Source organism: Gallus gallus, chromosome 2, assembly GCF_016699485.2.
Source record: "Gallus gallus isolate bGalGal1 chromosome 2, bGalGal1.mat.broiler.GRCg7b, whole genome shotgun sequence".
NCBI classification, from domain to species: Eukaryota; Metazoa; Chordata; class Aves; order Galliformes; family Phasianidae; genus Gallus; species Gallus gallus.
This window is the reverse complement of record NC_052533.1, coordinates 144066702-144080606: the sequence shown is the minus strand read 5'-3', so window position 1 is coordinate 144080606 and position 13905 is coordinate 144066702. Positions and strand designations below refer to the sequence as shown.

Genomic DNA, 13905 nt, shown 5'->3' with positions numbered 1-13905 from the left:
GTTAGCTCCACTGGCTGCGCTGACTAAAAGTCTGCTTACTGTACTAGGAGCTTGGATACCTAGAGTGCATAGAGACACCAAAATGTGTGTTGTTTACTCTCAAAATGAGTCCTATGTGCAGTATAGCAATCAGTTTGGATCTGGCCCTCTGCAGGCAGGTCTGGTCACATACCACTACCTGCCTCACTGATTCTTCCCACTTACAATGAAGAAAAGGATGAGTGCTGCATAGGCTCATGGCATAAAGGCAGGGACTGCTACCACATAGGTAGAACTTGAAAGAGATGAAGATACTGGGTTGATGTTGATGTGCCTGAAGACACAACCTTTCTGCCTGTCAAGAGCTATGATTAATGCTTTAACAGATATTTCTCCACGGGGCAGCTAGATTAGGAAAAAATGGACCGGGGACTTCATTTGCTGCTGACTTCCACCCATTACTTGCATTAGTGCCTGCCTTTGTCCTTCTCTGCATGCATCAGTTCCAGTTAGGCAAAAATAAGGCAGGCAGCCCAAGCAGGAGGAGAAGGGAGCAGGAGGAGAGACTGTTTGATGTTCTGCATGTCCAGACAGAATGCCAGAGGGCACACTCTTGTACCCAGTTGAGGAGGTGAGATGCCAAGGACGTGGCTCAGTACAACAGCTATGATTGCTCTCATTACTCACTAGGACTATATGACACTGACACAAGTTTGCTGTAGGTCAGCAAAAGTGATTGACACCAAAGCCAAAGGGAGTATGGGCTCTGCCAGCTCTGATGATGCCAACGCTTGTGAGTAGCCAGGTTCTGGTGTAGGAGCAGGATTTTAGGCAGCAAAGAAGCCCCAGGTGGCTCTAAGGGGTACATATCTGCTGGCTAAAGGACCCAGCAACGAAGGTCCAAAAAAGCCTGTAACAGAAGAAAACAGAAGCAAACAGCTCATTTCCCAGTGATGTCCCTTGCTAATATTTTTTTCCCCTGATTCCAATCAAGTCATGCTTCTGGATGTAATGCCAGAGTTTCCTTGGTGTTTGGGTTTGGGTCTCAGCTTGGCTGACTAGTGCTGTGTCACAGTCAGTTGGAATCAGCTCTGAACTCTATTGTGATGGACACTGAAGTGTTTGGGGATGACCAAAAAAAACCCATTATCAGTGAATATTCAAGTAAAAAGAAAGTACATGGGCACAAGCCTACCTGGGAGAGTAGGGACGGCCCCTGATGATATCTTGGGAAGTTATTCAGGGTCCAGAGAGCAGAATGGAACTGGTAGGATGGTCTCAATAGAGTGAAGACCACTACCGAAGAGCACCAGTTGCCATTTGAGTCTCTTCTGCTGGACTGACATTGTCTCTTCACAGTCTCTCAAACTAATTCCATCCAGTGGTGTCAATTCAGTGTTTTGCATCTGCAGTAACTTTAATCTGGTTCTAGGCATTCTGAAAGTGGATTTAACATCTTGCGGAAGCGGATGTTTATTCAGACAGTAGCACATGCTGAATAGTGATAAGTTTGATAAAGTTAAAAATTACTTGAGTGCCTTGCTGAAATGGTGGAGCAAGATATTGGCAATAAAGATAAGGATCATAAATGGTTTGGTGATGAAGGGAGATATATAAATGTAGACACAGTGCAGTGTTTAATTTGGACGGGTAAAATCCCACTGTTTTGGGGATATGTCTTGTAAATTTATTTTGGTGGGAGTGAATATCAAAGCTTTCCAATTAGAATTTGCAGTCAGATTGCATCTGAATAATAAGCGGGGGTGAATTTAGTTATTGCTAAGTTGTTAAATGGTGTTTAACCATGCGTTTAGCAAGAGTTCACAGCCATGATTTAGACCTTTAACGTCGATTCTGATGAATGGAGTCTAAGGGAAGATGCTCCTGATTATTCAGGACGTTGTGAGTGGTTTTTGCCTTAAACCAGTCGGCTCTGCAGTCAATGTCTGCTGGAGGTCTTCTGGTTTGAGCAGTGCCACAGCACTGCTGCATGACTGAATAACACGGGATTTTAATTTCTCATTTTACCATTGCTAGAATAGGGACAAGAAATTTACTTCTTTTTGTGGGAAGGTAATAATGAGAAGTTCAATTTCTGAATGTTTTCAGAGTGCTTTGAGATAATTTTAAGGAGCTACTGGCTTGCAAAGTGCAATTATTTTGTTTTGTTGCTTGTTTAATTTTACTGATTTTCGCATTTGCTGTTGCAGGTAAAGCCAACCAAAGACTCTGTGTACTTTGGAGCACTTCTTTTCCTCTACACGGGGGATTTCTATCTGAATATCAAATTCCATGAAGACAACTGCAGCAAGGAGCTGCCTCTCTCCTGGTTCTGCCTTCCTAGTGTCCACATCCGTGCTGTGGAGCCCGTGGCCGAAGCTAAGCTGTAAATGTGCTTTGTGCTATTTGATTAACAACAGTGTGCAGAAATGCTTGGCACATCCTCTGCTTGACCCCAGCTTGTTTCTGTCCAACCCCAGGCCACAGTCCCTATTTTGGAGAAACAGCTGAATGCTTTCTGGGTTCTCTGATAGTCATTTGGGCAGCTGCTATTGCTAATTTCAGAGAGAGAGACAGATTATAACCATGCTAGAGTTTTCCTCTGATTCCAAAAAATCTTTGAAACTGCTAATATATGCATTATACTTTCATACAGCCTATTGAGATCAGTGGATTTGGGAGAGTCTTAAGTGCTAAATTTAAGAAGGTTGAACTTAACCATGTGTTTGAAGGTCTCAGCTCCAACTTAAATAATCCCTTTTTAGCATTTCAGCAAGAGTTGAAATTTCTGTATGAATTTCCTCCTGGCTTCCTACGTTACCCTGGAGGTGTAGGTTCTCTGTCAGAATAGTTCTCAGACTTATTGTAGTTCACTTTTCTGCTGAGTATTGGGTGTTTTTCGTGGTAAATAGGAGTAAAGATGTGCTACTGAAAGTAAAAATAGTAAATATGCCTCCAGTTACTCTGTTCACCCCCTGAGCTGAGTGCCACTTGCTCCTGATAGAGTCACTGTCTTTGTTTCGGTAGATCTATTAAGAAATGAGAAAAGGCAATGAGAAGCTAAAGAGTTTGTCCTTGAGAAAGGAAATAAGTCAACTTCTGGGTTGCCTGGGGCTTGCCTGTGAATTTGGGCTTTCACTGTTCTGTTTTATACAATCACAGCAGATTGAAATGTTTTCAGACACTTAAAGAACCACCAAAATTAATCAGCTGACCATTCTTATCACTTTGAATCAGTTTTTGCAAACTCATTGGATCTATTTTTTCATGCTAGTAGACTGGCTTTGATTATGTGGTTGGGTTGGTTGTTTTTTTTTTTTTTTTTTTCCTTCTTTTGTTTATTTTGTTGGCATTAGTAAAACTAATTAGTGGGCAATTAAGGACATGGAACTCCTGACCATAAACTACGTGATGAGTCTACTGAAGATTCAACCTGTTGTCTTTCAGAATAACATTTTTGTATAAAGAAGCCCAAACTTTCCCTGTGTAAAGCAGGGAGGTGTCTGATCTGTATGAATGAGTTTCAAACCTGTCTGAATCTTTCTTTAAATTTACAGCCTGCAGCTCTTCGTGGTAGATTAATTTCAGGGATGAATACACTGAGATGCAGCAGCAGTGCTCAAATTAGCTCTTTATGTGCTAAACCTACATGCACAACCCCTTTGCAATTTTTTTTTTTAGTAGATTTCATCTTAAAGTGGACCTGTCTAGCCTGGTCCATCCTGGTTGTGCTTGGATAGCTGCTCATTCTGGCTCTGCACCGTGCTCACTTGTTCCCTTGGATGTGACTGGTGTTTTCCTTAGGAACAGAACAGTGCTCAAAACTCAATACATTGCATGTTTTCAAATGACTGTAATGTATCCATCCTCAATATATTTTTTTTTAAATTGAGTGAAGCATATAGCTCTAGCATGATAGCTGTGTTTCCAGTGTATACAGGGTATTATCTCCATAACTGTATTGTGATAATGTTATCAGTGTTTGCTCCTGAGCTTTGGCTCTGTACACAGCTTCCACACAGAGTGGAAGTCTTCAGACTTAACATGTTGGAAATCAGAGACCAACAGAAGATTTACTAGCAGTGATGTACTGCTCTGTCAGCTGCCAGCACACAATGTCCGCTAACAGAACTCTTCCTTTGATTGCACAGTGGCTCTGGGCCAGAGACACCCTTGGAAAGAGGGTCAAAGGCAGCCAAGCTGGGCATGTGTTTGTGTTGGTGGAGATTGGTTGACTAGTTCTGTGCCATAAGGCTGAATTCTCTGTCACTACATAGGCATATACACAGAAAAATAGCATCCCGGGAGATCAGGAATTAAACCAGTTAATCTTTTCCGTAAAAGCTTGCTTTTGACATGTGTCTCTCTGCTATGTTACACAACACTGTTGCAGCAAAATCCAAATTGGGTTTCATTCAGTATTCCCAGCAGGTAATCTGCAGATGCTAGGAATACAGCTACGACTATGTAGGGACCACATTGCATTTGAAACAAAAATATTGCGAAGCAGATGCTGTGCCGTCAGGGTGCTTCAGCTTACCCAGCAAGGGGTCATTTCCCAGTATGTTTTTGAGAGTGTTCTCTAAGAACAGTAGGTATTGCTCCTGTGAAGCCTGTCCTGAGGTGCAACACTCCTCTGCCCGTTATACAAAGGGGGTGATCCCCAGCCCACTGAAGCTGCTGGAATGGGAACAGGTTTTATTATAGCAAAAGATAGCTGCATATTTCCTAGGTTTCCAATATGCCATTATAAATCTGCCATTTTTGCTCGTAAATATGTGTTTTATGAGTGAGCTGATCCTTAATGGTCTATCTGTTCATTATATAGTACACCAGTCTGTCCCTTGTCAACTTTGAGGCTTAGTTGCTTTTGGCATTTATGATACCTTTCCCAATTTCCTTACACTTCTACTTGTCTTGGTGAGAGAGATGAAACACAAGAAATTCTTCCTTCTGGGGATCATTTGTGACTTGACCAGAAGTTACTGTCAGTGTAATTTGGAGAAGTGTGAAGGGAAGGCCCTTGAAATGAGAATACTGCTTTTGCTTTTCTTTTTAATGGAAGCTTTCATTGGAATTGCTGTCAGGATCAGTCTTTGCGGTGGCTTGAATAAAGGATGATACTTTCCTGATCTGCTCCCCTTTTCTGGAATGGAAATTTTGTTTTTCTTTCTCCAAACCACCCAGATATTACTTTGAACATGATGAGTCAAACTGCATTGATACACAGCTATAAATCTGGTATGATCCCACTTGGTTGAATTAAATCGTTCCTAATTTAAATCACCATTGCTGAGAGCAGAAGTTGGTCCAATATATGTATGCATTGGAGAAACTTATGTAAATCTAAGTATCTGAATAAATACTTGTGTTATTTACATCTCTGCCTGTCTCTTCTGTCTATACTTCTTGATAGTGTTATGTTTTTTTACTTGTAATAATAATGTATCCCTCAATGCTGCCTTCTGTCTCTGAAAGGAGAATGTATTTGATGGTGGAATTGAAACTTCAGCTTCAGACTTCCTCTTCCTAGATGAACTCAGAGGCAATGCAAGATATATGCATGTGTCAGTCTCCATTAATAGTCAGCTGAGGGGAAAGAGGTGCATCATGTGAAAGGTGTCTTAGGCCTCAGTATCCTTTCCATCCTCCACAGAAACAGCTCAAAGGCAGAAAGGAGGACCAGCTCTGGAGGTATGTTTGGGAGGACTGGTTGGAAAATCCTTCCAAAACAGTATGTTCTCAGTGTATACTTACACCAGACACAGTGAGGAACTTTTAAAGCATAGATCATAGAAACATAGAATATTAAGTTTGGAGAAGATCACTGAGATCATGTAGTCCAACCATCAACCCATTCCCACCATGACCACTAAGCATGTCCGTCAGTGCTACATCTGCATGCTTCTTGACTACCTCCAGGGATGATGACTCCACCACCCACCCTGGGCTGCCGGTTCCAATGTATCACCACTCTTTCTGATAGGAAACTTTTCCTAATATCCAACCTGAACCTCCCCTGGCACAACTTGAATCCATTACCTCTCGTCCTGTTGCTAGATACCTGCAAAAAGAGAATTGTAGAGGCCAGTAAGGTCCCCTGAGCCTCTTCTTCTCCGGACTAAACGATCCCAGTTCCCTGGGATTCGTATGGACAGATGCCTTGGGAAATCACTTTATACCCAAAGACTGTGCCCAATAGCTGTATATTAGAGGAGAGAAAGTGCCCCTCCTCCTGTGTGCAGTTGTGCTCCCTGGTGTTCCTTTTCCTAGGCTGTTGCCAAGACGGGCTGTGTCCATGCCCTCTTCTGGCTTCCATCTCTGCAACTGCAACAAACCTTCCTCATGAACTGTTCAGCAATTATTTGGCATAGGGGCAGGTGTACATTAACAAGGAGGAAACACAGCTAAAAGGGAGTCCTGGATTCTCTGAACAGAATTCATTTTACAGCCCCATGTTCTCTGATACCGTGACTGGCTGATCTTAACCGCTTTTCAGCATGTAGTCAGTTTGAACAAAACAACATAGACACTGCCAGAAAGAAACCAGGCCAGCTATTGAAATAGTTTAACAACAAGCATCTTTTTAATGGATATGAGGATGTCATCACTGATCTGTGTCAGAAGCAAGGCTGTTCTGCTATCCAGTCTGCCCATGTCCTTACAGAGTGGTCCAGGCCTGTGGCTGAAGCCCTGCCATGCTAACAATGGTTTGTGTAGACATCTGCCTACCACCTCCTTCCCCAGCACCTTGCATCCAAAGTACAAATGCCATGATACCATCCTTCAGGAGTAACATCTCCTGTGAGGATTTAGGCTGGGGCTGTTGGATCTTGAGGCTGCGAAGAGTTAAGCTGAATTCTATATCACCCTCCACCGGAGGCTGTTTTGGACACATTTCTAATCCAGGATGGCATTCATTTCTATCATGTGCATGGTCACAGACCTAATTAAGGGTTTTCCACTCCTCCCCATCCATTGCCACATTCACCTCTGCCTAGCTGTGCCATGCTGAACCCATGAAATCATTTGGGTTTAAAAGTGGTATTGCAGTACATGTGTACACGTGTGGGGGTTACTGATGTGCAACTTCAACACTGTGTAGACTGTTGAAGTCTACAAGGGCATGGAATCCCGCACAGACACGGTGAGTGCTCTTTGGGGCAGCAAAGAGGTGAAGGAGTGGGAGGGTGGAAATTTTGGGGAGAACTGGTGGAGGGCTGCAGGCACGGGCAGCTCCACAAGGTGCCCAGAGTTTGCTGAGACGAATCAAGGCTAAACAGATTATATAACTGACACAACATTAAAAATAGGTTAGACTGTATATTAAGATTTCATTTATAAATTGTTTATAAAGCGTTCATGAATGTTAGATGTGGTAAGCACATTATACACACAAATACTTCATGTTCCGGCATTATCGATGGCTGTACATAAGGCAGCATAGGTATTATAGATGGTTAAGTCACTGCTCTAGAGACCAGCAGTTCAATAGCAATATACAATAAATGATTCATCAATCACTTAAACATGTATTAAGCATTTATGTGTTCTTTATAAATTGAACCTTAATACGAAGTGTGACCTTAGAGAAGTGTCAAACAGGGAACTTTTCCCCTTTCATCATCTTTTTTTCATCGTAAAAAAAAATTAAAATTTCCCAGATCACCCTTTTAATAACAATCATGCTTCCTCTGACCTCTGCCTCGAAACAGGTCAGCAGCTCCTGAGAATTACAGAAGGATTCAGTGGAATGAGTGCAGTGTTTGTATGTGCTCCCCTCTGCCTGCAGCCATGCTTGGTGTAGTCTTGGGGGGGCAGGACCCAAGTATGTTACTGGTACAGCCTGTGGTCTTGCTCAGTTGGATGTTTTTAGATCCCTGGAGTAAGCATGAGAGAAAAGGTAATGTGAGTCCAGGAGCAGAGCAGAGCAGAAGAGCTGTGAAATGAGACTTGGGCAAGATAATTCAGTTCATGAAAATAAACCCTGCAGCCACCTCTGTGAGTATTTGCTTGTAAGGATGATGCCACCATTGCAGACCCCATGGACAAAGAAAGCAGTTTGGCCAGGAGGTTTCTCTTTTCCTAGCATGACATTTGTAATGTAAATAGAAGCCTGGAAGAAGCTGTAAAGGTATAAAAAGTCCTATCACAGCTCCTGCTCACTTGGACTGCTGAGCACCAGAAGACTTTTTGTATTATTGGAGGAGAGACCAACTGCTCCTGCCTTTCCACACCTGGCTGCAGTCCTGGCCAGGGCTGTATTATTAAAAGTCTCCTCAGGTGGGCATTGCAGGGACCTGACCTGGGGCTGTAGTATTTGCATTGCACGTAGACATTGGCATCTTCCATGTGGTGTCAGAATGAAGTGCTGGGATAATGAGCTTTTAAATTTAGCACAAAAAATCTGACAAATTATGAACAGATCATAGATTCATAGAATCATTAAGGTTGGAAAAGACCACTAAGATCATCTAGTCCAACCATCAATCCATCACCACCAAGCCAACTAAATCATGTCCCTCAGCGTGATGCATACATGTTTCTTCAGTACCTCCAGGGACAGTGAGTGACTTCACCCCCCTGGGCAGTCTGTTCCAATACCTCACCACTCTGAGATAAATTTTAAATATTTATTTTTTATTATTTTATATTTATTCAATATTAATATTTAATATTAATCCAACCTGAACCTCTCCTGAGCTTTGGATTATTTCTTTTTCTACACAAATATTGAGTAAATCTACCAGATTTTCCCTTTCATATAGCTCCATAAATATTCCTGCTGTTGGTTACAATATAAAATTGTGTTTTCTAGAGCTTGTGGTCTGTTCATAGTGAGGGCTTGGATTCGCACAAGCTCTGCTGGAAGAAACAGTAGGCATGATCAGTTACGAATTTGTATTGTGTTATTTAATTTCTAGTGTTACTTATTTCTATTTAAAACCACTGGATATGAACAGGAGACACACAGTAGGCACTCACCTGTGCTTCATGGGACATCCACCAAGAGAGAGAAACTCCACAAGGAAGAAATCCAGCCATGGCTATAAGAGAGGTCAAGATAACCAGCTGGGATGGAGGCATCACCACCTAGAAGTAAGATGTGAGAGACACCCCTGCCCCTTCAGCACCGCTGTACTACAAATAAGTACTTAAGCCCAGTATTTTTCCTTCTGGCTGTGTCCATCATCAGCCTGATGTGCAGTGACCTTCCAGGCATCATGTGGCGTGTCAGTGAGAAGCCACATGATGAGGAAATATAGCTCTCCTGGGGCCAAACGGTGTGAAAATGTCCAGGGGAAGGGGACATTTCACGTGCTGCAGCTTTGTGTTGGCTTTGTGCATATCTGCTCCAATGAGCCACCTCAGCTGAGAGGTGTTGAGCTGTGACCGATTGGCTGTGGTCATATTTTCCCTCTCTCTTTCCTCACACGCTGTAGATAAGGTGGCCGTGTTTTGGCAGCTGGGAGGCAACACTCTGTTTGCACATATAGGGCGCTAATGGAAATGTGCCACCCATCAGCCTGGCTGGGTTTGACTTGTGTCTGCTCCCTGTGCAACATCAGCTGGTTCCTGAGATAGCAGTGTGCAGAGCAGCTGTTTGCAACAACCCCAGCTATAGACTGAGGACAGGACAGATGTCTGTGCTCAGAACGCCAAAAGCCCCGTATTAGCTCTGCTTAACACTACTGCTGCTCAATGCTCTATTGTGAAGATTGTAGATTTTAGTTTCAGCGACTTTTTTTCTTTTCTTTTTTTTTCTGATGTTACACTTGTTTATTTTGTTACCCATGACTCTTGGTGTGGCTTTTTTGCAGCTAAACCATACCATTTAGTTCCAGTTGACCTGGCCATCAGTTTCTGGGTTTGGAGCAGGCAGGGAGAATCCCAGACTCTACGCTATGGATGAATTCTTCATCCCCATTTCAGCTCACCCATCCTTGCTCTGCCACAAGGCTCAGGCACCAGCACAGGCTGCCCAAGGAGGTGGTGGTGTCGTTGTCCCTGGAGGTGTTCATGAAATGTGGAGATGTGACACTTAGGGATGTGGTTTAGTGGGCATGTGGGATGGGTTGATGGTTAGACTTGATGATCTTAGTCATCTTTTCTAACCTTAATGATTCCATGAAGGGCAAAAAGAACACTGGCTGGCTGGGCTCTCCCTTCAAACCCGGCACATCTGGTTTGAATTAGCCCATAATACTGCTGTCTTCTCTTCCCTAATTTTGCCAGCTCCTGGCCAACATGCAGGCAAGGCTTTGTCTTCGAAATCTCCTTTTCTTCTCCCTTCTCTCCAAGGTTTGTGCACTCTGAGGTGCATTGGAAAGCACAGAGGAAGCAAAGAGGTTCAGTATCACCTTACTATCTCCTGCAAAATCCATATTTTGTTGCTTAGAGACAACATCTCTGTTAGCCATCCCAGCACTGCATGTGAAATTCTGAATGTGAAGCACAGCCATGCGGTAAGAAGTGTCACTAAATGCCACATCTCCTCCCTCCTCTCCAAGCAGAGTCCCAGTCATCTTGGAGTATAAGGTACCTGATAGAGGGTGCAGCAGGTACCTGCACCCCAAGATGACTGGGGCTCTGCTACTGCTCCTAGCACTTTGTTGAAATGGTGGCTGTGGTCACAGTTTCTCTGCTGTATTTGGGACATCCCAAATGCCCCCATATTGCTGGTGTACAGTGGGAGAGGTCTTGAGGCAGATTCAGGCAGCTCAGCAAGACAGTCCCTTCCTTTAGAGCCTGGCCCTAAAGAGGCCACGATGACCTTTGCCTAGATGCAGACAGACACAGTTAGCTCAACCCAGAGTTTATTCATACTCCACAATATTTCCCAGGAGGAAACAATTCAGCAACTCTATTTCTCACTTGCACATGAAGACACAAATGTTTTGAAGCCTCCCTCTTGGTGATAATAGACATCAGGAGAGGAAACTCTGGAGCCTGGAATGGCTCAACCTTATGGTGACAGGTACAGTGTATACCAACCCCAACAGCTTGAGCAAGGCAGTACATTACCCAGCCGTGCATCCTTCCCTTACCTTGTGTACTTTGTGTCTATGCTCAGGAGTGGGTCCAACAGAAACAAATCACTACCTAAAACCAGTCCATTGAAATTGACAATAACAGATGAATTGAGATCAGGCTGACTCTTTGCAAGCAGTAAATGGAGAAGGGTTTCCCTTTCCTGGCATCTTACCTCTGGAAGGAGCAATTAGTGACCACTCATTTGCCAGTAAAACAAAGCAAAGCTGGATGACATGGATATGTCCTCTGCTTTGTGACCCACCTTCATGCCAGTGGCTGGTAAACACACCTAAACCACAACAGTGGCAAAACCCTTTGCTGCATCAGAGAGAACTGCTCAAGAATGAATGCCCGATTCAATCAAAGTGAAGTGGCTGCTGTATTGAAAATACATATTTCGTGGGCTGTTTGTGACTGAAAATGCACCAAATACATTTTGGGTCGTCTGCCTTGCTAGTAGACTGCCGAATCGACTCTGAAGACTGAAGTGGTTGCAGCAACCTTGGCTACACCAACACAATATTCCATTTTTGTCATGTTTGATAGAGTTTTGTACAAGGCAGCAAACTCTCAGCCGAAAGCTGCATTGCTATTCTTGTAACAAAAGAAAGACCTCCGCTTGCTTTAGGTGCAGTCTCTATTTGCATTAAGAATGCCCAGGGGACATGGAGACACGACCATGCTTTATCCAAGGGATGTGTTGAGCAGGGTTTCTTGTAAGTCCCAGCTCATCTGTCTTAGAAAAAATATCCATGCCAGAGCTGTAGCAACACAGTCTTTTTTTTTTTTTCTGCCACATCGGGCAGCAAACCTGCACCTGCAATGGTGCACAGGAGGGCTGTAACAGCAAGAACATGCCTTCAGAATGGGCTTAGAGATAATAAGAAATCATCTTAATGCGACTGTTGAATGTACAAGGGATCCAGTAATAGTTATCACAGGTACACTTTCATTAACTCCCTTTAATTTAAAAGCTCAGTGTTTGCAGCAATCTTTTACAGGGAGAAAGAAGTCAAATCAAATCATAAAAATATAAACCTTGCTGAAGCACGGTGTGCAGCTCAGCCTGAGGCGTTGCGATGACTGTCCCTATGGCGCTACTCCCTTCAATAGCCCAGATAGGGAGAGGGACCTGGGGAAAAGGAATGGAGAGGGACAGGGCAGGGACTGGCACATATTGGCCAAGCAGAGCCTGGGTAGCCCGTTAGATGAGCCACCAGCTGTCACCTTGGCCATCAGAGCCTACTTCTGGCACTTCCTCCTGTGCAAAATGGATGCTGTGAGCAGCCCTTTGTGCACTCAGAATGGCCCAATTTGGTTAATGGTTGAGATGTCCTAAAATACACCGTGTCATCCATTACCCCTTTATCTCTTTACAGCAGGGATCCACACTCATTGCCTGCAAATGGCTTGGGTGGGACCTTTCCAGCAGCAAAGCCCCTACCATGTCACCAGGGTTGTGGTCGTGTCTCATGTTTGCTGTAATAACATCCTCTACTCAGGAATAACCCATATTTCTATCTAGTGAGGAAAATAAATAAATAAAATAGAGGGCTTAGTACCAACCCTGATATATTCCCTTGACACAAAACTAAATTATATTATTAGGATGCAATGTGACTCTCCTGAAAGGTAACAAACCAGCTGACCTACCCCATACATTGCCTGCGCAAATCATAGAATCATATTATCATAGAATGATCAAGGTTGGAAAAGACCACTAAGATCATCTAGGCTAACTGTCCACCTGCCTCCAATATTGCCCACCAAACCACGTCCCAAAGTACTACATCTACCCTTTCCTTAAACACCTCCAGGGACAGTGACTCCACCACCTCCCTGGGCAGCCTGTTCCAATGTCTCATTATTCTTTCTGACAGTAAATTCTTAATAATATCCAACCTGTTGTATGCAATAAGCATATAACAAAAAACAGGGATCTCAAACAAAAGTCAATAGCTTATGAAACTTGTTATTGCTGAGCTGGGGGAGACAAATCAGTGCTTCAAAATGACCCTTTTTCTTCCACCTCCCAGCCTGGGCTGTGCTAAGGTTGTCTCAGATGCTTGCAACAAGAAGAGCAGCCCACCCGAATACATGCTGGTTGGCTTTACAACAGCTTGCTAAGCTGTGCTAGTTTTTCTCTGAGTTGTTCGGCTTTAAGAGAGCCTTTGAACGAGTGCAGGCAATTTCAGAGGACAAATGCCAGGAAGGCCGTAGGACATTTCAGTGCGGTGATGGAGAGTTCCTGTAGCTGCAGTAGGAAATGCCCTTATTTGCGGAAGCGGGATGAGGGGTGGGGACACAAAAGGAAAAATAGTTCAGTTCAGGAAAGGTTTATTAAAGGAAAATCACTGAACCATTAGATGCTGTCGGTGTTGTGAATCACATACAGTTCCAGCTCAGCTTCAGAGGAGCATCCATAGTGCTGGTCTCTGTAGCACACTGCTCTGCACGGACAGTTGTGAGTTTCAGGGCTAGAAGTGCCATAGCTGCATTGCTTAACATATCCCCTCAGTTGGTGGCTGAAGCTGTACATATAAGTGCATATATGAGAGTCTCCTGGATGCTTTCTTTGTGGAGTATTCTAAGCATCTTCTTGCCATTAGCTGGCCTCCACATCACCCCAACTAAAGAAAAAGCTCACACAACCTGTGGCATGGGAAATAGGAGATAAGAGACTTCTCTGAACAAGGGAGAGCTGAGATGTCTTCTTGCTGAAGATGAAGATTTGAGATGAAGAAGTGTATTGTTTTGCAGGCAGATAAGCGTAAGGGCTCAACATCAGTGAAGCTGATTGATAGATGAAGAAAATATTTAATGCTAAAAGCAGTGTCTGGAGAAAAGACTTGGCAAGGAAAACTGGGTCACAAGCTGAATCCCCTCATGCTG

General features: G+C 43.6%; 1 protein-coding gene across 3 annotated transcripts in view; it reads left to right on the top strand.

The window, feature by feature from the left end:
• The window catches only part of TRAPPC9 (trafficking protein particle complex 9), a 474624-nt gene extending 469261 nt beyond the window's left edge, over positions 1–5363 (top strand). For all 3 annotated transcript variants that reach the window (XM_015283239.4, XM_004940062.5, XM_040690620.2), the window contains one exon: positions 2190–5363. In XM_015283239.4, coding sequence (XP_015138725.1) covers positions 2190–2369 — 180 coding nt within the window. In that variant the 3' untranslated portion in view covers positions 2370–5363. The remainder of the gene's footprint in view (positions 1–2189) is intronic.
• Positions 5364–13905: the final 8542 nt, after the last annotated feature.